Here is a 25,287-nt window from a genome sequence, read left to right on the forward strand (position 1 = left end):
ACTAGATATTGGGGAAATGTACTATTCACAGAAATATCTTTAGCCATCAGCAATCATTTTAATGAGCTGTCAGAAGAAAAAAATAATTGGCTCAGCAGCTCTCTCTTGGAGGTCAGCCATTGTGAGTTCTTCTTCTTCCCCTGAGACAGTCCACTGTGCAGAGAAACCTGCCAGTTCCCTGTGTAGACCAACCTACAAGGGAGGCCAGTGTGCCACCTGCACTGTGTGCTCCGGGGCAGTTTCCCCTGCCCAGGACATAACACTTTCTCCCATTGTCCCCTCTTGATAAAAGCTGTTCCTCCTCTTTGAGAATGCTTTGCAGAACCACAGCTGTTGCCCTGTTCTGGGTGACTGCTATCTATCATCATGAAGATGCTTTATCAAATATTAATACACCGAGGTTAATAATGAGACTGTGTTCCCTTCTCATGCGGCACAGTCTGAGTGAGGCATGTTAATAGCCTCCTCCATCTTTGGGACATTCCCATGGGCTGTCAGCTTCATTCCCAAGCGCAGATTCTGACATCAGGCCTGGATCGTGCTTTTGGCTCCTGGGAGCAGCCAGCAGCACTCCCTCCCTTCTCCCCCCATGGGGTCCCCCCTGCGTGCTGCTTGGCTGAAGAGATGCCAAGAGTGTCATTTTCAGAGCATCTGTGGCAATTGTTCATTTTCCCTTTTTATCATGTCACTGAGAAAGAATGACAGGGAGGCTGGTAGCAGCTTAGTCTCTGGGAGAAGTTTGCCTCCAAACCCTTTGGCCTTCAGACTCTGGAAACTGGATCAACCAGGGCGCCTTGTTCTACAGTCTAGTGAGAAATAGACCAGATAATCACACATGTGTCTTTGTACATATAGACATGTATGTCATGACAAATGATGATAAATGCTATTAACTGGGAACTGTGCGTTTATAACATAACCCACAGCTTATAACTCACCCAAGCATGAGTAGGGGCTTGTTTTAGTGAGAGTGTGGCCTGGTGGGTGGAGACAGGAGGGGCAGACAGGAGCCACATCATGGGGCCCTTAAAGGCCATGGGTATCTTGGCCAAGCAGCAGGAAACTCAAAAGCGGTGGCTGAGGAGTTTAATGAAGGGATTATTTGCAAAGGAGTAGCAGAGTTGAAGGGTCAAAGGGTGGGAGCCTTTAGCAGGGAGAGCTCTAAGGCTCTCAGGACGGGCTGTGGCCTTTAGTAAAGGGCTGGCTGGATGGCACTGCTCCCAACCCATAAAAGTGCTGTTCACAAAGAAGTGACATGGTTATGTTTAGCTTTGAAAGATCACTCTGGCCTCGATGGGGAGAGCGGGTTGTGGAGAGGCTGCACAAAAGTCCAGGAAAGAGAAGGTGGCAATGAGGGCCAGCTTAGTGGCCACAGGGAGCAGAAAGTGGTCCATGCCCACCACGTCATTCTTCTGTCCTCCTGCGGCTATCATGGAGTTTCCCCAGTGAGGTGACCTTGGCCAACTTACTTTTCTGCTCCTCCAGGCCTCAGTTTCCTCACCTGTAACACAAGGGGCTTGACGCGGGAGGTCTTCCCAGCTCGTAGCCTGGGAAGAAGCTCCCTTGAGATAGTGCTGACCACATGCCTTTACCCTGAACCGAGGAGCTTTGGCTCCTGGCTTTGGGGAAGGGAATTGATCTTTTTCAGTAAATCAGTGAGTTCTCCAGAAATTCTCTCTGTTTATTAAAGGCTAGGCTGAGGCTGGGCTCCTGGACCATCTTGACTTCTGCAGCCTTGTGTTCTCAGCAAGTGTCATCTCTCCATGCAGCTACCACCTGTGTGCATGACAACAGTGCTTGGTGTTTATACAGCTGCTTAGTGTTCTCGGTGCTTTTTAACCAGATGATCTCACTGACCCTTCAGCCACTCTGAATCAGGCAAGGTATAGCTGTCACCATCCCCTTTATAGATGAGGGAGGTCACATGGCAGGAAGTGCCAGGACAAGACTGGAATCCCAGGGTGTTAAAATCAGCCCTGTGCTGTTGAGGCTACAGCACTTGAGCTTTCTTGAATGTCGTTCAGACCTGCATTATCTCCCCCTTCACACCCCACCTGATACATTGGAATGGGAAAGTTTTGCTTTCACCAGCAGCCTCTAGAGCCTCTTTGATCAAAACCCTGAACTCATTTTTACTTCCGTCTTACAGCTTCCAAATGCTGTCACCTGCCAGGGCTAGCTGACCCTTGTTCTTTGATGCTGTCCAGATCAGCTCCTGTCATTTCATTTCCATAGTTCATATGTTAGTGGGGCCACGGCACCTCAAACAGACTTTTGCAGCCGCCTCCAAGCTGGTTTCCCGGGTTCCAGCCTCTCCCCTGTCCAATCCCATTTGTTCAGGGTACTTAGAATCTTTATTCTCCAACAAATTTTTAGTGAAATGTCACTTTATCTGGCTTTTCTTTTCCCAAAGTATAAAGTTCAGATTCCCTAGACTGTCCTTTGACTTCTTTGCGCTGATGCATTAACTGCTTCTCTCCCTCACCCCCAAAACATGCACCGGCACACCTACATGCACACATGCACACACAAATACACATTTGCCAATTTCCACCAGAGGCTTTGAACAAGACCCCTCTCTCCTTCCCTGCCATTCTAAAACCATTATCATCTTCAAGCCCCAGATCAGAACTAGCCTTCTTCAAAAAAAATTTTTTTAAACTGTTCTATGATAACTTCTCTTTTCCTATAATATATAAAAACTATTTTTTTAAAAAATAGGGTGATTGCTTTTGTACTTTAAACATTTTAATACACAAGGATATATATTTAGTGTAGAAAAGATTAGAAAAGCAGATAAAAAAGAGAAAACTAGAGACATTGTTAATATCCCATATAGATATTGTAATGCCTATGGATATATGACTGTGCATGTATATGTATAAATATTAACATTATCTATAATCTTAGAATGTTTTTCACTGAGTAATATATTATGAATATTTTTTCATGTCTGTAAACATGCAGATTATAATTTTCATGGCTGTATAGTCTTCCTTTGTATTAATGTACCCAGATCCAGTTAACCAGCGTCTTAGTGTTCAACTCTGATTGCTTTTAGAGTCAGTCTTGTGTGCTTCATTCTTACACATAAAAGAGTATGTATATATTCAAATATGCATTTGCATATGTAATAAGCATCTTAAAGTTCTCTCTTAGAACCAACCCTAGTTGGATCTTAAATCCTTATGGGCAGAACTATGTTCTTGCTGTTCACAATACCAGTGTAATGAAAGTTGATTGGTTGAAAGAAAAATTCCTCTCCAAACTAAACAGGAACAGTAGAATTTGTGCCAGCATCATTTATGATGTGTCCCTGAGGGTCTGCCCCATGCTAGGCTTTATAATGGATTGGCATCTGTATCATTGATGTTTGTCACAAGTTCATGGGAGTTAAAGTATCACTTGCTCAGGTTCCCTAAACTCTTGGCTTCCTGGCATGAGAAGGAGGGAAATCCCAAGTTGTAAACCTACAAAGGGCTCAACATTAAATGCTTGTTTCCAGGCCCAGGCTAGTGGTCCAGGGCCTCCCATGGTGCCTTTTCTCCCACTTGCCTTTCTGACCACCTAGCTTTACTGATAGCTTAAAGCCATGTGCTGGTAAAAATACAGACTTGCTCAAGAAGGATACCTATTTGATTTTCATCAGTCGTTTATTCCTCGGGGTTTGAGTTTTATACCCTATTTTTCTTCATGACATCTGTTGTTTCTTACTATAAAAGTAATACATGTTCATTGCAGATATTTCAGTAAACATAGATAAGCAAAAAAATGTCACCCACAGTCTTAATACCCAGCTATAACATAGCCCAGCGTTAGCTTTTTTCTATGAATCTATGCATATAGGTCTGCAATATTGGGTTCATAATATGCATGTGGTTTTATAATGTGAATTTTCCCTCAAAATGTATTATAATATCCTTTCTTGCCATTGAAAGGTCTTCTCCCACCTTCTTCATATATAGGCTGCTATTCTCTACTTTTGAGAGCAGATTTTTAACAGAGAAAAGAGGGAGAGGCATGAAACAGTCAAGGAATTTTACAGGAAGCCATGGCAGGAATAAATAGATGGACCTAGAACTGGGTGACTGTTTCCAAAGATAAGATATTTCAGCTTAGCTCAAGAACAGCCAATGGGTAAAAGGCTCTTATTTTTATAACAGCCCCACTGGGAACTTTTAATGGCAAACTTCCAGGATTGTCCATGACTTCGGGAGGTAGAGCAGGTACCAGAGTGGGCGGGGCCAGCAGCTACTGTGCTCTTGACACGAATGGGGGAGGGAGGTTGAATGAAGAACCAAGAGGAAGTCTGGAGAAGTGAAATATAAGAGAAAGAAAGAGCCTTGACCCTAAGGGGAGGTGTGCGCTTTGATACCCCTGTAGGGAATATTCTAGAGAGCAAGTCCTTAGAGTGGCTGTGTGGCTGCAGTGGGGCAGAGTGTATCTCGCTGCCCTCAAGACCCACAGACCTCACTCCCAGGCTCTGTCCCAGGACGGGGAGGGTGTCACAGAAGTATTCTCAGCTCATAAAGCTTCTCCCTCTCCCTTCCACCTCTCTCGTGGGCTCAGGTGGTTAACTATGCTTATGATTTTTGTCTGGTGAAAAGTCCCTGATGCAGGGGTGCACAAAAGAACTAAACTATCTTGGAGAAGGGGGTGAGAAAAAGTTTAATATTTTCTTTAGAAAAAGAAAAATGTGGGAATTCCCTGGCGGTCCAGTAGCTAGGACTCTGCACTTCCACTGCAAGGAGCCCAGATTCAATCCCCAGTCGGGGAACTAAGATCCTGCAAGCTGTGCAGCGCAGCCAAAAAAAAAAAAAAAAAAACGATGATTGTTAATATATTTTCATGTGTTCTACAAACGGATAAAGCCTTGGAAAACTGGCTCATTTTAAAAAAAGAAAAGAGGTGTATTTCTGTATTGAATAAGTGAAATAGACACCCAGTAGGTAAAACTCAAAAGATACAAAAGGGCAAATAATAAATTTCATTCCCATCTCAATCCTCCAGATCCAGTTCTTTTCCCACAGCCAATGTTATCAGTTTTCCAGGAATGCTTTATGCATATATTAGCAAATGGTCTATATTGTTTTTCTCAGCTTTTTTTTTCACCATACGTTGTCCCTTATTGTTCTTTTTTCCCCACCCAATGTATCTTTTTTTAAAAAATTTTATTTATTTTGGGCTGCATTGTGTCTTCGTTGCTGCGCGCGAGCTTTCTCTAGTTGTGGCAAGCGGGGGCTACTCTTTGTTGCGGTGTGTGGGCTTCTCATTGCAGTGGCTTCTCTTGTTGCAGAGCACAAGCTCTAGGCCCGTGGGCTTCAGTAGTTGCAGCACGCGGGCTCAGTAGTTGTGGCTTGCAGGCTCTAGAGGACAGGCTCAGTAGTTGTGGTGCACGGGCTTAGTTGCTCCACGGCATATGGTATTTTCCCGGACCAGGGCTTGACCCGTGTCCCCTGCATTCTTAACCACTGCGCCACCAGGAAAGTGCCCCCACCCAATGCATCTTGAAGATTGTTTTATATTAGTGCACAAGTAGCCTTCTCATTCTTTTTACAGATACAGTATTCCATTGTATGGACATATAATTTTAATTTAACCGGTCCTCTATTGGTGGACATTTAGGCTGTTTCCAATCTCCTGCTATTTCCAAAAATGCAATGAATAAACTCGTATGCAGATCATTTTGTAAATGTATGTCTATATGAAGGATAAATTCCTAGAAGTGGAATTACTGGGTCCAAAAGTATGTATAGTTGTAATTCTGATCCTTCTTGCCAAATTGCCTTTTATACCCTCTCCAGCAACGTATGAATGTTTTTTTCCCCTGCATCCTTGACAATGTGGTATTTTATCACACTTTTGGATCTTTGTGCATCTGATAAGTGAAACATAGTGTCTTGATGTACTTTCATTTCGCTTTTGGACTTTTAGTATCAAAATTTTAAAACATGCAAGAAAGTAGAGAAAAAGTACAAAGAATCATCACCTTGATTTAACTGTTAATATTTGGCCATATTTGCTTGTCCATTTTGGGGTAGAGGTATTTTTAAAGTAAATTGAAGATTATCATGACATTTTACTATAATACTTAATTTATCATAATAGTTTAGTATGAATATCTGAATAACAAGAGCATTTCCCACCTAGCTATATTTCTGTTATTACACCTAATGTAATTAAGAATTCCATAATACAATTTAATACCCTCTTAATATTCAGATTTTCCCAGTTGTCTCAAAGATGTCTTTTATGGTTAGTTTGTTCAAACTAATTAAGGACTGTGTATTAAGTTTGTGTGTATGTGTATACTTGTAATTTGTACTTCTATTATGAATAGCTTGGACAACTTTTAAACATTTAAGAGAATTTTATAATTTTTTTCTATTAACTCTTTGTTCACATTCTTAGTCCATTTTGCTATTGGATTATTGGTCTTTTTCCTCATTAATCTGTAGATGTTCCTTACATACTAGGTAAGTTAGCCCTTTGTGATATGAGTTACAGATAATTTTCCTTGTTTGTTTGACTTTGCTTATGGTATTTTATCTCACACAGAACTTTTTTTGATGCAATTGAACTTTTGAACTTTCAATCTTTTATTTTATGGCTTTTGGATTTTGTTTCAGAGTTAGAAGTCCCTTCCCTATACTAACATTATAAAAAACATTCTATCATGATTGATTTTGGTATTTTTATGGTTTTATTTTTTACATTTCAATTTTTGACCACAGTGAAATTTATCCTAGAGTATGAGATATGAATTTAACTTAATTTTTCCTGGATGGTCATCTAGTTTGGTCAATACCCTTTACCCAATAATCCATCTTTCCCCTTCATATTTGACGTGCCACCTTTATCAGATATTAAATGCCTATATATACTTGGGACTATTTCTCTTCCATTGATGTGTCTGTATATTCATATGCTAGTACCATACAGTTTCATTATTATAACTTTCTACTATACTTTAATATTTGTTAGAAAAAATACCTGGGAACGTGGGTTACCATTTATTACTCTTCTTTTCTGAAACTTTCCTAGCTATTTTTGTTTATTTTATTTATTTAATAAATTTACTTTATTTATTTTTGGCTGTGTTGGGTCTTCGTTGCTGAGCGCAGGCTTTCTCTAGTTGCAGCGAGCAGGGGCTACTCTGTTGCAGTGCACGGGCTTTTCATTGCGGTGGCTTCTCTTGTTGTGGAGCGCGGGCTCTAGGTGTGCGGGCTTCAGTAGTTGCAGCATGCAGGCTCAGTAGTTGTGGCACACGGGCTTTGTTGCTCTATGGCATGTGGGATCTTCCCAGACCAGGGATTGAACCCATATCCCCTGCATTGGCAGACATATTCTCAACCACTGCGCCAGCAGGGAAGCCTGTTTTTGTTTATTTTTATAATGAGTTTTCTAATCATTTGTCTAGTTTCCCCCCAAATTTAAATTATATAATATAAATATTTTAAAAATAATATTAAATATATAACTTTAGGGTAAATTGACATCTTTACGATATTGAGTTTTCCTATTCAAGAATTGGGTGTGATTTTTCCAATTGTTCAAATCTTTGGTGTGCCTTGGGAGACTTTATAGATTTATATGGATTTTACACAATTGTTTTAAAATTTAAGCTGAAATGTTTTGTCTTTTTATTATCATTGGGGTTTTTCCAAATTCCTATTTCAGGAAAGGATCCTGCCACCCCTTTAGTGTCTCCTTTTACCTCTAGGATTAAATCTAAACTTCTTAGGTTTCCTTCAAGGCTTTCCACATCCGAATTAAAACCTATTTTCCACATGTTTTCTTCTTACCTGTAGCTAGTCAGCAACCCCTGAACAAGCTCCATCCTTTTATGCATTCCATCTTGTGGCTCCTCTCCTTCCTCTTCTGCCTGTGCAAAGTGGTTTTCTTCACGAGCCCCGCCTTGAGTGTTCCAATTAGAAATGACCTCTCTCCTCTTTCACCCCTGACCATTAATTGTATGTGCCATTTATCTGGTACCTAATCCAATATTACCTTGCGACAGCTTTTGTACCATTAAATGAACTGCCCTTTATCTCGTGTGGTTGCAAAACTATTTGTGGGTCTGTGTCTCCTTTCCTCAACTAGATTGCGAGGCCCTTGGGGAGAGTGAGCCTGCCCCGTGCTCCCTGCAGCATCTGGGCCCTATAGGCAGTAACGATAGTAGCAGCAATGATAACAATGATAGTTAATGTTTATCTCAAGCTTTCTTTCTGTGTGCTGGGTACTGTTTTAGGCACTTTCCATGTATGAACTCATTAGTGGGTAAACACTTGAGTTTTGTTGGGTTTATATGACCTTAAATTAAACCTTTGAAGGGGAACATAAAAGAAAGGGCATTTGGTCACAATATCCAGACAGTGATTCTAGCTAGCTTAGAGGAAGGGGAGAGGTAGGGGAGTTTTCTAGGGAAGAAGGAGGCTGGCCACAGCCTAGGAAGGAAAGGGGAGAAGAACAGGCAGCAATGGAGAGGCCCTGAGCTTGATGGTTGCAGAGACGTGAGTATTTTCTGAGGTTCTGGTAACTTTGATTCAGGCTTTGCTGGTGGACTTGCCCTCTTCCCCTTCACTGGCAGGATTAGGGCTAGAAATAAGGCCTGGCCCATGGCAGGGCCTTGCTGAGGCCTCTTTTCCACAGCGGTTCCCTGCAGGGTGGCCCAGGTCTCCTGGGGACAGCAGGCCCAATGCTCAGCTGCCTCCGCGGCCTGTCCACACACTCCGGGCCTCCCGCCTCTCCTGCACTCAGAAGGCTCCGCTGAGTGCCTGCCGGGAGTGGATGCACTGAGAGAGCCGAGGCGGAGCAGCCAGGTCTATGAGCTGATGGAAATTAATCCCCACCCCTGGGCCTTCCTCTCTTTATGACCATCATGAGCCTCTCAGAAGCTTTCCCCTGTCTCAGCCCTGCAGACTGTTTTAGGGTACTGGGGTTCCTGGGCAATTGCACCCCAGCCTTCAGGTAAAATGCAGCCAGGAGGCCTCCTACCTGAGCTCTAAACCTGCAGCTCCAGCATTTTGGGGCCCAGGGAGCATTATTTGTGTGTTGAGAACTGGAGAGATCTAAGGGTGATTTACATCTGCACCGATGTGTGTGCCAGCCCAGCAGCCTAGAATTAAATTCCACAGCCCAGCTCTTCCTTACACTTTGCTGAGCACAAATAAACAGGTCTCAGCACCCACATAATGAACTCTTTAGATTCTGAAAGACAAGAAAAGGAGATGGGAAGAAAGGACTTTGACTTTTTGAGACACTTACCTCTAAAGGGGCAACAAATTTCAGCCCCTTAGACAAAGCTCCACCACCGGTTGGAAGGGTTAGCCTCTTACAGAACAGATCTGGTCTCTCGGGAGAGCATCGTGGGACTGAGGCTGGTTCTGTTGAATCTAAACATGCTCCAGCATAAACGCAATTGCTTTCCGTCCAATATATCATCAGAACTTTAGTTACATTTTGCTGAAGCAGTCCTTGAAATCAGGGAAGTGGTCCAATAGAGTAAGGAGGCTTTTCCGCCTGAAACTTTGCCCAGAGGCCCAGAACAAACAAGTGCCATTTTAATTTTATATTTATTACAGATTTGTATAGTCACTCGTAGTATTTTTGCTCTTCTTGGAAGTCTTTTTTTTTTTTTGCGGTATGCGGGCCTCTCACTGCTGTGGCCTCTCCCGCTGTGGAGCACAGGCTCCGGACGCGCAGGCCCAGCGGCCATGGCTCACGGGCCCAGTCGCTCCGCGGCATGTGGGATCCTCCCGGACCAGGGCACGAACCCGTGACCCCTGCATCGGCAGGCGGACTCCCAACCACTGCGCCACCAGGGAAGCCCCGGAAGTCTTATTTAGATGGCTTCCATAGAATTCTTTACATGTGACTCCAGCACTCATCATATCTATAATGGAGTTTGCGTCAAGGATGGGGGCTCCTTCCTGTCCTTGGCTGCCTCCCCCTCCACCCAGAGCCTGGCACCTAACGGCTGTACAGTGAACAATTGCTGAATGAATGAATAAGCGAATAAAGGGTCTGAGTTCCTAACGCCACAATAACCATGAAGTAGGAAGGAATTTGATGCTGTGAGCCTCAGAAACTGCCAGGCTTATACCCTCAAGGCCGTGCTGGCTGGGCTCCTCTTTTTGTTGTTATTAAGTCAGACATTTAATAATTTAAGAAGCCAACCCTTCCACAGTTTGGGCTCAGCTGAGCAGACGATTAGCCTATTCCCACGGCACCGACAGTCCCTCCTGGCTGGACTGCTCGGAGTCTGCCCTGGCTGTGACCAACCTGAACACACTCTCCCCAGGGACCCTCCATGGCCTCCCCAGGGACCAGGCCCATGACCACATGGCCTGGTCATCTCCTGCCTAGAATCCTCCGCCAGAGTGCCCAGAAGCAGGTTGCCACAGACTGTTCACTAAAGCAAACTTCTCTTCCTGTTTCTATCTTTTCTGCCCCTCTTCTCTCTCTCTTTCACCCTGTCCCCATTCTTTCTGCTAACCCAGCCTCTGTCCTCTCTCCAGCATCCTGATCAAGCTTCCCAGCCCTAACCATACAGGTACCAGCATTTATATTACAGTACCCTGTATTTATTTTAACAGAGGTGTTAAAAGGTAGCCCACCCGAACTGGTACAGCCTGGGCTGGAAGCTTGGTTTGGGCTGAGGCTGATTTAGGCTGGGGGTGGCGTGTCAGCTTCCCAGGTCTGAAAGATGGAAAATCCTGCGTGCCATTCTGCGGGAGAGAAGGAGAGCTTAGTGCCACGCACAGCCCCCAGCCCAAGCCCCCACTACCCTTCACCCTACGTGGATCCCACATTCCACATGATCTCACTGTTTCCATGCTCATCCTTCTCCTCTACCTACCAGCAGCTCCTTGAGGGCAGGCAGTTTGTTTTACTTTTATGTATCAGCAGGCCTGGCGTAGGAGCTGAATAAAACCTCTGTAGTTAGCTACAGTACAGCTCTGGAGACCTACTGTGTGCCAGACTCCAGGCCTTGGGGATTTAGAAATGAACAAGACAGACAGATTTTGTTGGGCTCAAGGAGCCTGCAGTCTTGCAGGAAAGGCAGACTTTCAACTAATCTGAGTATGAGGAGAGAGAAATGAGAAATGCAGAGGCAGGGATCAGGGCACACAAGGAGAGACAGAACCTAGGCGAGAGGTCACAAAAGCTTCCCGGAGAAGCGCTGTTTCCACTGACTCCTAAAGGATGACTAGGAGTTAGGTGAATGGGGTGAGGGGTGGAGGGTCCGAGAGAGAGCATTCCAGGCAGAGAGAATATTTGTCGGATGGGTGGACGGGTGAACCTGGCATTGAATTCTGAGCTCGCAGGCCCAGTGGTCCAGAGCATTCTGATGTGCACAGGGAAACAGGTGACTGGGTTAGAGGATGTCTTGATACCGTGGTGGTGGAAGTTACCTCTTCATTGCCCCAGTCATGGCACGTGGACCTGTGAAGCCAAAAGGCTACACTCTGGTCAGAAACGCTCCTCAGAAGGGGATGGAATAGATACATCGACCTCCTCTGCCAGGGATGGGGCAACTCTGGGGTTAAGGTGAAAAACCCTTCAGCCCCATGCCATGTTGCAAATGGACCCTCCCAACCTCAGGCACCTCACCCAAGGCTCTTCTCCCCACCCAGATGAGCGGGAAGTTGTTCAGAAGAAAACCTTCACAAAATGGGTGAACTCGCACCTGGCGCGCGTGTCCTGCCGCATCACTGACCTCTACAAGGACCTGCGGGATGGGAGGATGCTCATCAAGCTGCTGGAAGTGCTCTCTGGAGAGATGCTGGTAAAGCCCCTTTCCCCAGGCCCTGTGGCTGGTGCTCTGTCCCCTCTTCAGGAAGGACATGGTCTGGGGGCCTCTCCAGTTCTCATGGCCTTCCAAGGTTTCTCCCTATTCTTTTGGGAGGTTTCAGTACTAATGATGTGAGGTGTCCGTGTGGCTCACTGGGTTCTCTGAACGTGTTCATCTAAATATGTGCCAGCATAAATGCCTGGCTTTCCATCTATTATATCATCAAAACTTTTGTTAATTTTGCTGAAGCATTTCAGAATTTCTTGCATCCTTCTTGCCACTCCCACCCCTTCATGCTCCTCCCAGAAGCCATGCAGAGCTCTTGACTTTCTCCTCTTGGGATCTGGTTATCTGTGACTGGCCTGCAGTGAGCCCACCCTCAGCCTCCTTGCTCGGGCTAAGACATATCCCATTACCCAGCTGGAAAAATTTGCCTCCTTCTTGGAACGAGGAGGAAAGTGTGAAAAATATTTTCCTGTGTATCCATCACTCTAACAAGTGGAAATTTATCACAGGCCCTCTTAGTTGTAACCCACCCGGTGGTAATGTTGCCCCTGCAGGAGAACCAGATCAGGGCTCATGTTTTGCTCAGTTACTTCCATTATGACCTTGGGCCTATCAGGCAGGACCTTCTTTGTCTCATTTCTCCCATGTGTAAACCGATACTTGTACCTGATGTCGTAGCCTAAGACCTCAGGGTTTGAATGAAAGGTACCACATTCATCTGCTGCCTTTTCAACTCCAGGCTGAAGTTAAAGAATGCCTCTTACCCCACTAGAGAGAGTTACCACTAAGAAACCTTCAGATGATGCAGTTACTCATCAATGGGGGTCCCCTTGAGCTTTGGCTGAGGCCGTTTGGGGGTGGGGAGGGAGGAGGTTGGATGGCAGAATGAACCCACTATCAGTCACCACACTAAAAGCCACTCTTATCAGCAATCAGCAGTAAACAGTTCCTAGAACTGTGCCTAGCACATAGTAAGTGCTCAACGAACTACCTGTTGTGTTACTATATTTGAAAGCCACTTATCACCCACTCAGAAGCCTTTGTTTAGACCCAGGAACAGTAGTGATACAGCCCACTTGCAGAGCTCTGGGTGCTCAAGAGAGGGAGCCTCTGAACTTTGCTGAAAGGACGGGGTTGAAAAGTGTCCAGGAGTGAGCATGGGAGTTGGAGTTTGGCATGGAGGGTGGATGCTGATGACCGGAGGTGGTCCAGGCGTGACCATGAGATTCTTCCATGCCCACGGGGCAACGCCGTCCCTCAGCCAAAGCCCACGAAGGGGAAGATGCGCATCCACTGCCTGGAGAATGTGGACAAGGCCCTGCAGTTCCTGAAGGAGCAGCGTGTGCATCTGGAGAACATGGGCTCCCACGACATCGTGGACGGCAACCACCGCCTGGTCCTGGGCCTCATCTGGACCATCATCCTCCGCTTCCAGGTGGGTTCCTGGGGGGCAGAGCCGGTGGAGGGAGCTTCTCTGGGCCAGACGGGGTTTGGGAATCTTATAAAATGCTGAATAAGTGCGAGGGTTTGCACGTTCTGGGAGGCTAGAAGCCCGTCCTGTGGGACAATGCTTGTAGGAAGGAGAGCCCATCCTGTGCATCGCCAAGTTGCTGAAGCTCAGGGCGAGTTGTTCAGTCCATAGCGTAGTCTTTTGAGAGAGAGGATAGAAATTAGTAGCTGGGCTGAGATCTGGCTGGAAGACCTACTTTCGTCCCCTTCCCCCCACACGTGTCACTTTTTGGGTTTTTAAGTAGTTTGATTCAGAAATTGCAAGAGTGCCGAAGATCTGCTTTTATGATTTTCACTCAGAAGCTTTTCTCTTCCCACCCTGAAATTCAGGGTCGCTTCTTTGTAAGGAATTTAGAAAGCACGAGGGGAGGAAAGCAGGGCCTTCCACCTGCTGGTCTGGGGACAGAAAGAACCTAGTTGGAGGAGGGAAGGGCAGGGAGAAGGAAGATAACACACAACTCCCGGCCTGAAGATCTCACCCAAGTGGTCTTGGGTGGCCAATCTCACTCTGAGGGTGTGTACGATGAAACGGTAATAACAGCAGAATTGGGGAGGATGAAAAGGCAAGAGGAGCTGCTAATCAAAATACAGTACCTTCCAACGTTCATGCCGTTCCATGGCCCAGGTGGCATCGTACCTCCTGAGGAGGAATGAGGGCATCCTGCTGTTCATTCTTGGCCTCCCCTTAGAGTTTCAAGTTGGAGCGGTCTCCTCTGACGTGGAGAAGCTGACCAAGGCAGGGAAACAGGCCTCCAGGACCCGGGGCCTCAGGCTGCTGGGCAGCTGCAGGGCTGGCGACCGGATGGACGGCTACAGAGGAGGAAGGACGGAGGGGGCCTTCCAGGGAGAGCAGGGAGGCTCTGGGCCAGATACAAATCTAAGTCTTCCCTCTCTTGTTCCTTTGCCCACAGATTCAGGACATCGTTGTCCAAACTCAGGAAGGTCGTGAGACGCGCTCAGCCAAGGACGCGTTGCTGTTATGGTGTCAGATGAAGACGGCAGGGTATGCCCTGGGGACCAGCCACTACCAAGTTCCTCACCACCCCCTGTGCCTCCCAAGCTTGCCTTCCCCAAGGGACATAGGCGCCATCACCCAGAACTACATCCGTTTGGGCGTAGTTGATGCAGTCTATCCTGACCTGATTCTTAGAGGCCCGGAATACAGGATTCTATCCCCAAATTGCCTGGGTCAGACCATGGGGTCTGTTGGGGGCGAGAGTCTCTTGGGCCCACCTGACGAGGGAGCCTCTTTGTGTGACGTAACGGCTGCCCTCTTGTCGAAGGGGCTCGAGAAGGGTCCGGTCCACTCCTCTCCTGAGGTGTTGGCCCTCGGTTCACACACTTGTAGGGACCCCAGAAGAATCTGTTTCTTAGGTCTTAATGCTTTTCTTGGATGCAGCTACCCCCACGTCAATGTCACCAACTTCACCTCCAGCTGGAAGGATGGCCTAGCCTTTAACGCCCTGATCCACAAGCACCGGTAAGAGGGGCAGCGGAGCGGGAACCCCTGGGAGAGCCAGGGAGCCCTGGGGGGATTGGGACACCTCGCACTTAACATGTAGGCTACTGTTCAAGCGTCGCAGGAATGGTACAGCCGTGGCGCCTCCTCCTCTCACCCTCGGCATCCTGCCTCCTTTAAATCCCCCCTTCCTCCCACGCTGGCGCTGACAGCTCCCTCCCCGGTCCCGTCTCCTCCTCTCGCTTCTCCGGCTCAACCACCTGCCTGCGCCTGTGCAGGGTCTCTGCCCTGTCGGTGGGGATGCCGTGCCCCCCTGCCCTCTAACAGTCTGGCTTCGTCCCCAGGCCCGACCTGATTGACTTTGATAAACTGAAGGACTCCAACGCCCGGCACAACCTGGAGCGCGCGTTCGACGTGGCTGAGCGACAGCTGGGCATCATCCCGCTTCTCGACCCGGAGGGTGAGCCAGCGCCCACGAGACCGTCAGGGCGCCCGGAGGAGTGCGGGCCGCGCTGGGAGAGCCGTGGGCGTGGCGGCCAGTCCAGGGCTCCGCTCCGGCCCGCTCTTCAGACCCAAGCCGGTTCCTGACACCTCCCCTGGCTGATTGGGGGCCCACTGTGGTCTTCCCATCCTTTTCCCTTCTTTCATGCTTTGCGGTCCTCATATGGATTTCATCCTCTCACTAAAATCGCAGCCTATTCCTCTTCCACTCTCGCCTGTCACGTGGTGCCTGTCGTTGAACTTCGTGCTGGAGACACGGGGAGATGAACCCCCTGAGCCTGACGTTTCCAACTTCCAGTTGGTCCTGAGAGCCCACCCTTTCCCCTTGCAGATGTCTTCACAGAAAACCCTGACGAGAAATCCATCATCACCTACGTGGTGGCGTTTTACCACTACTTCTCCAAGATGAAGGTGCTGGCAGTGGAGGGCAAGCGCGTCGGCAAGGTACTGAGCTGCCGCGTAACCGGAGTGTCACTGTTTCCCCGCTTTGCCGCCCACAGGGCTTGACTGAGATGCTCCCTTTCTACCCTAAGAGCTTTGTGTCTGGACCCCAGCTGTGGGAGAGGGTGCAGATCACCCCCCCCCCCCCACCAACTTCCTCTGAAGCCAAGCATTGCCAGGTTAATGGCTCCCAAGCTGAATTCCAACACAGGTTGATGGTCTGTCCCAAACCAGGTCATAGCCCGTAGCTCTGAGCCGACCTTCCACCTGCAGACCCATGTCTCGTGAGCATTCCCACAGGAACAAAACAGGCTCTTTACTTGTGAGTTTATTGTGGTTTCATGCCTCTTAGGCTCCCACAGCCTACTGTACAGAGGAGCCACCCCACTGTGCGGAGCCTCCTGCCGGAGTCCTTTCCCCGGCTGGGTCTTTTGTCCCTCCAGGGCAGGGACCGTTTCTCATTCATTTTCATGCACTGGTGTTTAGCAAAGACAGTTCCGGGAAGCCCTCGATCCCTAATACCCACTCTTAAATAAACAGGACCTTGGCCTCTCTGGCGGCTGGATTGGAAGCTATTGAAGTTAGCTCTTTAGCTAACTGTTAGCTCTTCAATAGCTAACAGACAGCTTCCCAGTCTTTTACAGGGTTGGGGAGGGGGGAGCTGCTCGCGATCCCGAGCGCAGCCAGGTCCCTCCTGACGTTGCCGGCGCACTTCCAGTCCGGCCCCCTGCTCAGCAGTGGTCTTGGGCTCAGGGAACAAACCCAACATGAACGGCCCAGGGCTTACGAGGAAGAGGACCACCTCGATTGTGGTCCCCGTTGGCATCCTCATTGGCGTCCTCGCCCTTCTGACAAGCATGAGTCACAAGGTGATTCCCTAGGTAATTGACCACGCCATTGAGACCGAGAAGATGATTGAAAAGTACAGCGGGCTGGCGTCAGACCTGCTCACCTGGATCGAGCAGACCATCACTGTCCTGAACAGCCGCAAGTTCGCCAACTCCCTGACCGGTGTCCAGCAGCAGCTGCAGGCCTTCAGTACCTACCGCACCGTGGAGAAGCCGCCCAAGTAAGGGCCTGGGCACTCGGGAGGGCGGGCATCACGGCCGAGAAACCACCTCCAGAAGGTTGCAGGGTCTGGAGAAGGAATCCGGGAGGCGGCTCCCGGAGGTTAGAGAGCTGCCCATCTGTCACCTACTTCATCCCGTTTTGTGTCCCTGCTCCCAAGCCGTCAGCCTACAGACAGTGGGCATTGAGTAACCCCTGACTCATAGCCAAAGAAATACCTTCCCAGATCCCTGAAGGGGAGCAGCGGTGAAAGCTCAGACTTCAGAGTCTCTTTAAGAATGTGCTGGAAAGTTCCTCTCTCTTTTGTGCACTGAGCTGCGGGTTTGTTCTTTGGTAATGACCTCTGCGTCCACAGCCCCAGAGCTCTCCACGTGAGGCCTTGTTGATCATCAAGCACATCCTTCTTTCTCTCCCATCTGTCACTGCTTATCCATTAGCAGAGCACTTAGTCTGCCTCTCGGGACCTCTGCTCCACTCCAGCGTGTGCAGGGTCTATGTGCACATATGCACATGCAAACACAACTGTGCACACGTGTGCACACGCACACCCACACAGACACGGGGCATTCCAGCTCACCTGCCCTTAGCTTGGCCAGCTCCCCAGAAACAGATTTCTAGCTCACCAGTGGTACCCTCTGTCTCGTTCCTCCTCCGCTCATTCATTCATGACTGGGAAGCAGGGAGAGGCGAGACACAGAGCCTAGAATGTACTATAAACAAGTATCTGATTTCTGGCCTGACACTAACCCACTTTTAAAGTCCTAAATCCAATACAGGTAACATGCCCCATGAGTCTATCAGGCACTGCACACAGGGGTAGCATGTCCTGGCTGCGTAGACAGTGCTCAAGGCCACAGCCCTCCTGCAGTGCCTGTGAGCAGGCAGATGAATTAGGCTGGCCTCAGGGTGGGGACCTTGCTTACCAGCTGATCTTTGACTACTGCGTGGTGGAGGTAGAAGTGGGTAAATACTTGGCTACGGGCAGAAATGGGAAAGTACCCAGTTACCTGGAGCTTGGACCCTGGGATCCAGCAATCCATCCTGCCGCCAGTTCTCATCTCCTACACCTAACGTCCTCCCGGAGCCTAGCCTTTCCTCCCCTCTCAGAAGCATCTGGGCTTTTGCATCATTGTCAGGAGAGCTGACTTATTAGAACTCAGGTGAAAGTTGCTCTCCGTGCGATATGTTCTTACGTGGATAATGCTGCTTCCACGTAAGAACATACATGGTCTTATTGACTCACTCAGCAAAAAACTGAGTAAAGAGCTAGTCAAAAGTCTTCAACTGTTTGCAGAACAGGGAAGAGTTTCTTTGTATGGACTGGTAAAACTTGATACCTATAGGAATTACCAGAACAGTCCAGCTAGCCATTCCTCCATGGAAGCAAATGACAAGCAAATGCTGCAGTAGTTGTTTTCTCTGGTTTATGTTGCAAAGACTCAACCCCTATTAGATCTCAGCTGGCGAGTATGATAGATCTTTTAACAGGTAAGTAAACCTATGTAGATCCTCTTTACTTTTTTAAGAGAAATGTGTTTTGCTATCCAAGATGCCAGGGTTCCATGTTCACTTAAAAAAGAACAGCTGGCTGGGACTCCCCTGGTGGTCCAGTGGTTAAGACTCCACGCTTCCAATGCAGGGGACGCAGGTTCGATCCTTGATCGGGGAGCTAAGATCCCACATGCTGCATGGCTGACCAGAAAATTAGAAAAAAAAAAAAAAAAAAAAAAAAAACTGGCTGTGGGAATCTCAACACTCATCTCCCTACCTCTTTTTTCTTGACAGGTTTCAGGAGAAGGGGAATCTAGAAGTCCTACTTTTTACCATCCAGTCACGGATGAGAGCCAACAATCAGAAAGTGTACACGCCCCATGATGGGAAACTCGTGTCTGACATCAACCGGGTACAGCAATGTTTTCCATTTCACGTTGCCAGTGTGTTGATTGAGCTCCTGATAAGGGCACATGTAATGGTCCCTGGACAGGGTTAAACCAAGCCACTTTCTGTGGTATTATTAATGACACACCTGGCTATTGAGGGTGCTATCTGAGCCTAGCCCTGAGAGGTCAGACTCCACCCACCAAGCATCCATTCAGCCCCCTGTTCAGGGGTGGAGGGAGGGGCAAGATAGGTGAAGGGGATGTACTAGGTATAAAATAAATAAGATACAAGGATTTAATGCACAGCACAGGGAATATAGCCCATATTTTAATAACAGCTTTATATGGAGTATAATCTATAAAAATATTGAATCACTGTTATACACCTGAAACTAATACAATATTGTAAGTCAACTATACTTCAATTTAAAAAATGGAAAAGGAAAAAGAGGCAGTTGCTACACAGTTCCAGCTCAAAGTTGCCGTAAGAATGGGGATGTAGTGGGTTTGCAGTGGGTTGAGTGAGCTCCTCATAAGGGCACATGTAATGGTCCCAGGACAGGGTTAAGCCAGGCCACTTCCTGTGGTGTTATTAACGACACACCTGGCTGTTGAGGGTGCTAAGTCTAGCCCTGAGAGGTCAGACTCTACCCACTGTCCACCGGTTCAGCCCCCCTGTTCAGATGCCCAGAGTCCATTTTTTAGAGCCAGTTTTATAGCCTATTCTCTATAGAAACTTGAGGTTTTTTGGAGAATATTGACTACCCTTAACAGAAGGGAAATGCCTTATGACGTTTCGGAGGTTTGGAGGTCTACCGCCACCTGGAAGTTCCAGTGGAATGGAGGTAGCCATTTAGCCAATAGGAATTTACTGAGCACCCCCAGAGGCCAGTAACACTGTACTAAACCAAGAGTCTGAGGCAGATTTAGGAGAAGAGAGAACTGGGGGGTCATGAGCAGTGCTCCCTGAATCTTTCACCTGCCCAGACAGGAAAGCCGAAAGGCTGTCACTGAGCTTTAATCTAGGCTCTGCCTAGATTCCTAAAATCGCTCAGTGTTGGGTGAAAGAGTCGGGACCCCCAAATCCCAAGAGCTCTCCTCTGCCCCTCGTGCAGGCCTGGGAAAGCCTGGAGGAAGCCGAGTACCGGCGGGAGCTGGCTCTGAGGGAGGAGCTCATCCGGCAGGAGAAGCTAGAGCAGTTGGCCCGGCGCTTTGACCGAAAGGCTGCCATGAGGGAGACGTGGCTCAATGAAAACCAGCGGCTTGTGGCCCAGGTAAAGGGGGCCGCACTTGGGGTTGCAGGAGAGGGGGGCGCTTTCCAGAGCCCCCAGTAGACAGCAGGGCTGGAGCCCACGCTGGTCTCTTGGCGGCGGCAGCAGGATAAGCCTCTCCACAGGTCTTGCAGCCCTGCTCCCTGTGACTGGGTGGATCAAGATTCATATCTGAAAAGGAACTCTCCCAGACTGACAAAGTCTCGTTTTTAGGAAAGAGCCATACAATCCAGAAATGGCCCCAGAAGTTGTCTCATGTGAGCCAGTGGCATCACCTAGAGCCAGAGTTCAGGCTGACATTTCAGTGGTCCTCCGGGGGGGGGTTGATGAATGCAGCACACCTCATATGCGTCAGACATGCCCCTTGGACTCTGGCTGCGTGTGGGCTGCGTCACATTTCACTAGCTGAAAATTGACCCCGGGACTGATTCTCCACGAGAGCATCTGTTCCTTCCCACTTGGAGCTTGGAATCAAATGTCCCCTTTCAAACCAAAAAAATTTCCCCTTTCATCCAGAAAGGGGAAAGCAAGCATTCTGAGAGAATTGGAGAGTGTGCATGCACCCCAGATAGCATGGGGGTAAACCATCTGTGTACAGCTGCATGGTTTCCTAGGGAGAAGCCCCTTCCTGCCCAGAATCGGCCAGGTCCGTGCAAGGCAGGGTGGTGAGTGCCAGCAGGTGGTGAAAGAGCTCTGTTAGTCATATTCACCCAGTGTTACCCACAAGGATGGCACAGTGAGTAAAATCACAAGCTTCTTGTAAAGGTCCTTGTGAGACATTTAGTCTTTGGAGCTTGGCTCTGATAAGATAGGCTGAAAAAGATGGCAGAAGTCACTCGTTGGGAAAGGGCTTTCCCGTCCAGCAGTTGTTCCGAAGGGACCCCTGTTTCTCTGCGTCTGCGGACCAGGCAAGGGGAGCCTGATTGAGCTGCCTGTTTTCCTCCCTGGGGGACAGGATAATTTCGGGTACGACCTGGCAGCTGTGGAGGCCGCCAAGAAGAAGCATGAGGCCATTGAGACGGACACAGCTGCCTACGAGGAGCGGGTGAGGGCCCTGGAGGACCTGGCCCAGGAGCTGGAGCGGGAGAATTACCACGACCAGAAGCGCATCACGGTCCGCAAAGACAACGTCCTGCGCCTGTGGAACTACCTGCAGGAGCTGCTGCAGTCCCGGCGCCAGAGGCTTGAGAAGACGCTGGCCCTGCAGAAGCTCTTCCAGGACATGCTGCACAGCATCGACTGGATGGACGAGATCAAGGTGGGCTCAGACACCCCCATCCCCCGCCCCCGTGTCCACCTGGGGCTTCAGCACCCACCCTGCAATGGGAGTGTGCTTCCACAGGCACCTCGCAGCCCCACCTCCCCGAGTCAGAGTGGAGAATCCGAGGCAGCGCAGCATCGGGCTGCATCCGCCTCTCAACGGCTTAGCTCACACTTCTCCAGCCCAGATCTTCTGTATTCCCCGTGATCAAGAAATCTGGGGTTCATGGTAGCACAGATGCCAACCTGCAGGGCCTAGAAGACACAGACATCCATCAGGAACCTGGAGAATCAGGCTCTGGGTAATCACGATTTGATTCTGGTGCGAACCCAGACCTCCCGGCACAGAGCCACCAAGAAGTCTGTCTCCTCTCCCTCTACCGCAGTGGCTCTCACGGAGCTTTCTAAAAATACACATGCCCCCCACCCCCCAAAAAAAATACACATGCCCAGGCCCCAAGTCAGGGACACACATAGGAGATTGAGTGTAGGGCTTGAGCTCCTGAAAGGTGCACCCTGAATGATTTTAATGGGCACCCCCAGTGGGAACTCCTGCCCTGTAGCTTCTTTCCCGCTGAGCAGCAGCCGTCTTCCAGCTGCATCTGACTCATCCTGGTCCCAACACACCATGGACGCTCCCTTCAGAGGGGTCTTCTCCTAGCGTGTGGGTTTCTTCACCTCTCCTCGGTCCCTCTACCTTATCTGTCCTCTTTGCCAGGCTCACCTCTTGTCTGCCGAGTTCGGGAAGCACTTGTTGGAGGTCGAGGATTTGCTACAAAAACACAAGTTGATGGAGGCTGACATCGCCATCCAAGGGGACAAAGTGAAGGCCATCACCACAGCCACTCTTCAGTTCACTGAGGAGCCAGGTGAGGTCACAGGTGTTTTCCTGTTGAGGCCTCTGGCTCAGCACTCCAGCACCCCAGCTTGGATAAATCTAGTTGTGGAATTCTGCCTCTTTCATCAACTAATGGTGCAAGAAAAAAGTTTGAGGGATAGCAAAACTCTCCAGAGGGCAGGCAACTACTTTGGCCATTTATAATCAGAAGGGTTTATAAGAACCAAGAAGGCATGTTCCGTCTTTCATTCTCTCTGCTAGTTCAAGTTATGGCAGAGACAATTTAGGTTTATAGCTTCTGGTCTTAGATAGGTGACCCCCACTGCCTCTTTGAAGAATCATCTTGAAATTTGTGCCTGATTCTTTTTAAAAATAATTTTACATTGTGCATTTCTACTGAGAATTGACCCAACTTTTAACCTCTCTTATTCCTGAAGTTTTAGTGGGAATTCATTAAAAGGAACTAATTAAAAGCCTGTCCTCTAAGCAGCTGGGAACTGGGACCCCCTGCGTCCAATCCCAAAGCCTCAGTGAGACGGCACATTCTAGACGACATGGTCCTAGCCTGGCACCTGATCTGAAGGTTGCCCTTCAGATGAAGCCCTTACCCTTTTTGTCCTCCCTCCTCCCATTCCTCCCAGGGTACCAGCCTTGCGACCCCCAGGTCATCCGGGACCGTGTCAGCCACCTCGTGCAGTGCTTCGAGGAGCTGAGCAACACGGCAGCCGGACGCAAGGCCCAGCTGGAGCAGTCCAAGCGGCTCTGGAAGTTCTTCTGGGAGATGGATGAGGCCGAGAGCTGGATCAAGGAGAAGGAGCAGATTTACTCCTCCCTGGACTATGGCAAGGACCTGACAGGCGTGCTCATCCTGCAGCGCAAGCACAAGGCCTTCGAGAACGAGCTGCACGGGCTGGACGCCCACCTGGACCAGGTCTTCCAGGAGGCTGAGGGCATGGTTGCACGCAAGCAGTTTGGGCACCCGCAGATCGAGGCCAAGATCAAGGAGGTGTCTGCCCAGTGGAACCAGCTGAAGGAGCTGGCTGCCTTCCGCAAGAAGAACCTCCAGGACGCTGAGAACTTCTTTCAGTTCCAGGGCGATGCGGACGATCTGAAGGCCTGGCTGCAAGATGCCCACCGGCTGCTCTCGGGAGAAGATGTGGGGCAGGATGAAGGGGCCACACAGGCCCTGGGCAAGAAGCACAAGGACTTTCTGGAGGAGCTAGAGGAGAGCCGCAGGGTGATGGAGCATCTGGAACAGCAGGCCCAGGGGTTCCCCCAAGAGTTTCGGGATTCCCCAGATGTGACCAACCGGCTGCAGGCCCTCCGGGATCTCTATGTGCAGGTGGTGGCCCAAGTGGACATGCGTCGGCAGAGGCTGCAGGATGCCCTGGACCTGTACACGGTGTTTGGGGAGACGGATGCCTGTGAACTGTGGATGGGCGAGAAGGGGAAGTGGCTGGCTCAGATGGACATCCCAGACACGCTGGAGGACCTGGAGGTCGTGCAGCACAGGTCAGGGCCGGCCCTTCCCTCTCGCCTCCCCCTACACGGTCTGTGCTCCTAGTGCTGGAACAGCCTCCAGATCAACAAGGGTCTCTTTGAGAGGCCATAGGACGCCCTTGATCACAGAGGCCAGGCACCGAGAGTCACGAGTTCTAATCTGGCTCTGTGGCGCTTGGTACTTCACCCCCTGGGACCTTCCCCAAAATAAGACAAAGGGGCTCTTTCTGGTCTAGGTGTTTGATGACTTTTCAGCCACAGCAGCCTTTGTTCAAATGAATGGTATATGGAACCCCTGATGTATAACACAGTGGAAAGTGGAGTGGTTGTGGTGAAGGGGGCGCGAGAGGCTGGGCCCCACAAGCTCTAGCTTTCTTTGGCAGTCCCTACACCACAGAACCCCGAGGGGCCACAGAGACCAGTTGGTAAATCACCCGTCTGCAAGGCCACTGTCATTTCCATTATTCCAATTCCATCAGCACTCTGGCATGGAAGGGCGTGCCCCCAGTCTGTGCGGCATCCCATCATCCTGAGTACAGAATCCAAGGAGTTGAGGAAAAGAAGTCACTCCTCGATCATGCCAAGGTGGTCCCACGCTGATGCTGGAGGGACCTGGGCTCTTATCCCAGAAGAGTCAGCTTTCATAACCACACAGTGCGCCTCCCCTCAGCAGCTCTGCCTTCTCCTACCCAGGGATGGAGCACCTGGCTGGGGAGGTATCCTTCGGGTCCAGGTGTCAAGGCAGTGGAATTAGGGTCCATGAGCAGCAGCTGGGGCAGTGGAGGCATGGCAGGTAGTCTCTGTGGCGATTAACACGTCCTACACCTCATTTTCCCATAAACCTCTGTTTAGCCAATTGTCTTATACGTAACCAGTTCTCTCCCAGCCTGACCCGGGAAATGCTAAACCATGAAACTGGACCCATGAACCAGAAAATAGGGTGTGTCGGCACACCCTTCTCCCCTCTTACCTGGTCAATGTATTTAGGAGGTGGAAGGAGAAAGCAAGAGCTACACGTTCTGGAGACTGGCCGCTGCTGCCTTACCAATCCTCATTTTCTCTGTCCACATCAGGTTTGATATCCTGGACCAGGAGATGAAGACTTTGATGGCTCAGATTGATGGCGTGAACCTTGCTGCCAACAGCCTGGTAGAGAGTAGCCACCCACGCAGTGGGGAAGTGAAGAAGTGCCAGGACCACCTGAATACCAGGTGGGGTGTGGGTAGGGCTTGGGGCTAGGGGCTTCTTTTCCCGACACCTGACAGAGCCTTGGGGGTTTGGCCCCAGAAGTCAGGATGCCTGCTATGCACGGCCAGGTTTGTACCCTCAGAGCTCTTGCCTCACTCAGCCAAAGTCTCCTTCTGACACTGGAGCTTTAGCAGCAAGGAGGAGAGACCTGTGTGGTGACCAGCCCAGGGAGGGAGAGAGACCTGTTCACAGAGCTGCGAGTGCTGTGCCTGGGGCGGGCATGTGCTGAGTGATGGAGCGAATGTCCTGAGTGCATCCATAGTTAGAATCAGGCCATGTGGTACTCATGTCGCGTTTCCCCGGACCGTTCTTAGGCAGGGAAAATTGCTTTCTGAGAGCTCTTAAGTACTGTCCGTTAAAAAAAGCTCCTGCTTACACCAAAATGTAGCACTGGTAATGAGACTGGCTTGAATGAAGAGGAGAATTAGCAGCAAGCCTTGAGCACGCTTCATGGCCAGAACAAAAAACAGGCCCTAAGGAGCCTTTGGAGAGGGGCTGCTTTCAGTACA

At 49.3% G+C, this 25,287-nt stretch overlaps 1 protein-coding gene across 2 annotated transcripts in view; it reads left to right on the forward strand.

Moving 5' to 3' along the window:
* The window catches only part of SPTB (spectrin beta, erythrocytic), a 125,310-nt gene that overhangs the window by 64,778 nt on the left and 35,245 nt on the right, over positions 1 to 25,287 (forward strand). For both annotated transcript variants that reach the window (XM_067028321.1, XM_059059047.2), the window contains 13 exons: positions 11,640 to 11,791; positions 13,065 to 13,238; positions 14,224 to 14,315; positions 14,712 to 14,792; positions 15,116 to 15,231; positions 15,604 to 15,716; positions 16,595 to 16,782; positions 18,567 to 18,684; positions 19,777 to 19,935; positions 20,888 to 21,190; positions 21,911 to 22,061; positions 22,672 to 23,542; positions 24,604 to 24,741. In XM_067028321.1, the coding sequence (XP_066884422.1) occupies positions 11,640 to 11,791; positions 13,065 to 13,238; positions 14,224 to 14,315; positions 14,712 to 14,792; positions 15,116 to 15,231; positions 15,604 to 15,716; positions 16,595 to 16,782; positions 18,567 to 18,684; positions 19,777 to 19,935; positions 20,888 to 21,190; positions 21,911 to 22,061; positions 22,672 to 23,542; positions 24,604 to 24,741 (2,656 nt within the window). The remainder of the gene's footprint in view (positions 1 to 11,639; positions 11,792 to 13,064; positions 13,239 to 14,223; positions 14,316 to 14,711; positions 14,793 to 15,115; positions 15,232 to 15,603; positions 15,717 to 16,594; positions 16,783 to 18,566; positions 18,685 to 19,776; positions 19,936 to 20,887; positions 21,191 to 21,910; positions 22,062 to 22,671; positions 23,543 to 24,603; positions 24,742 to 25,287) is intronic.

Source organism: Kogia breviceps, chromosome 3 (assembly GCF_026419965.1).
Source record: "Kogia breviceps isolate mKogBre1 chromosome 3, mKogBre1 haplotype 1, whole genome shotgun sequence".
Classification (NCBI taxonomy): domain Eukaryota; kingdom Metazoa; phylum Chordata; class Mammalia; order Artiodactyla; family Physeteridae; genus Kogia; species Kogia breviceps.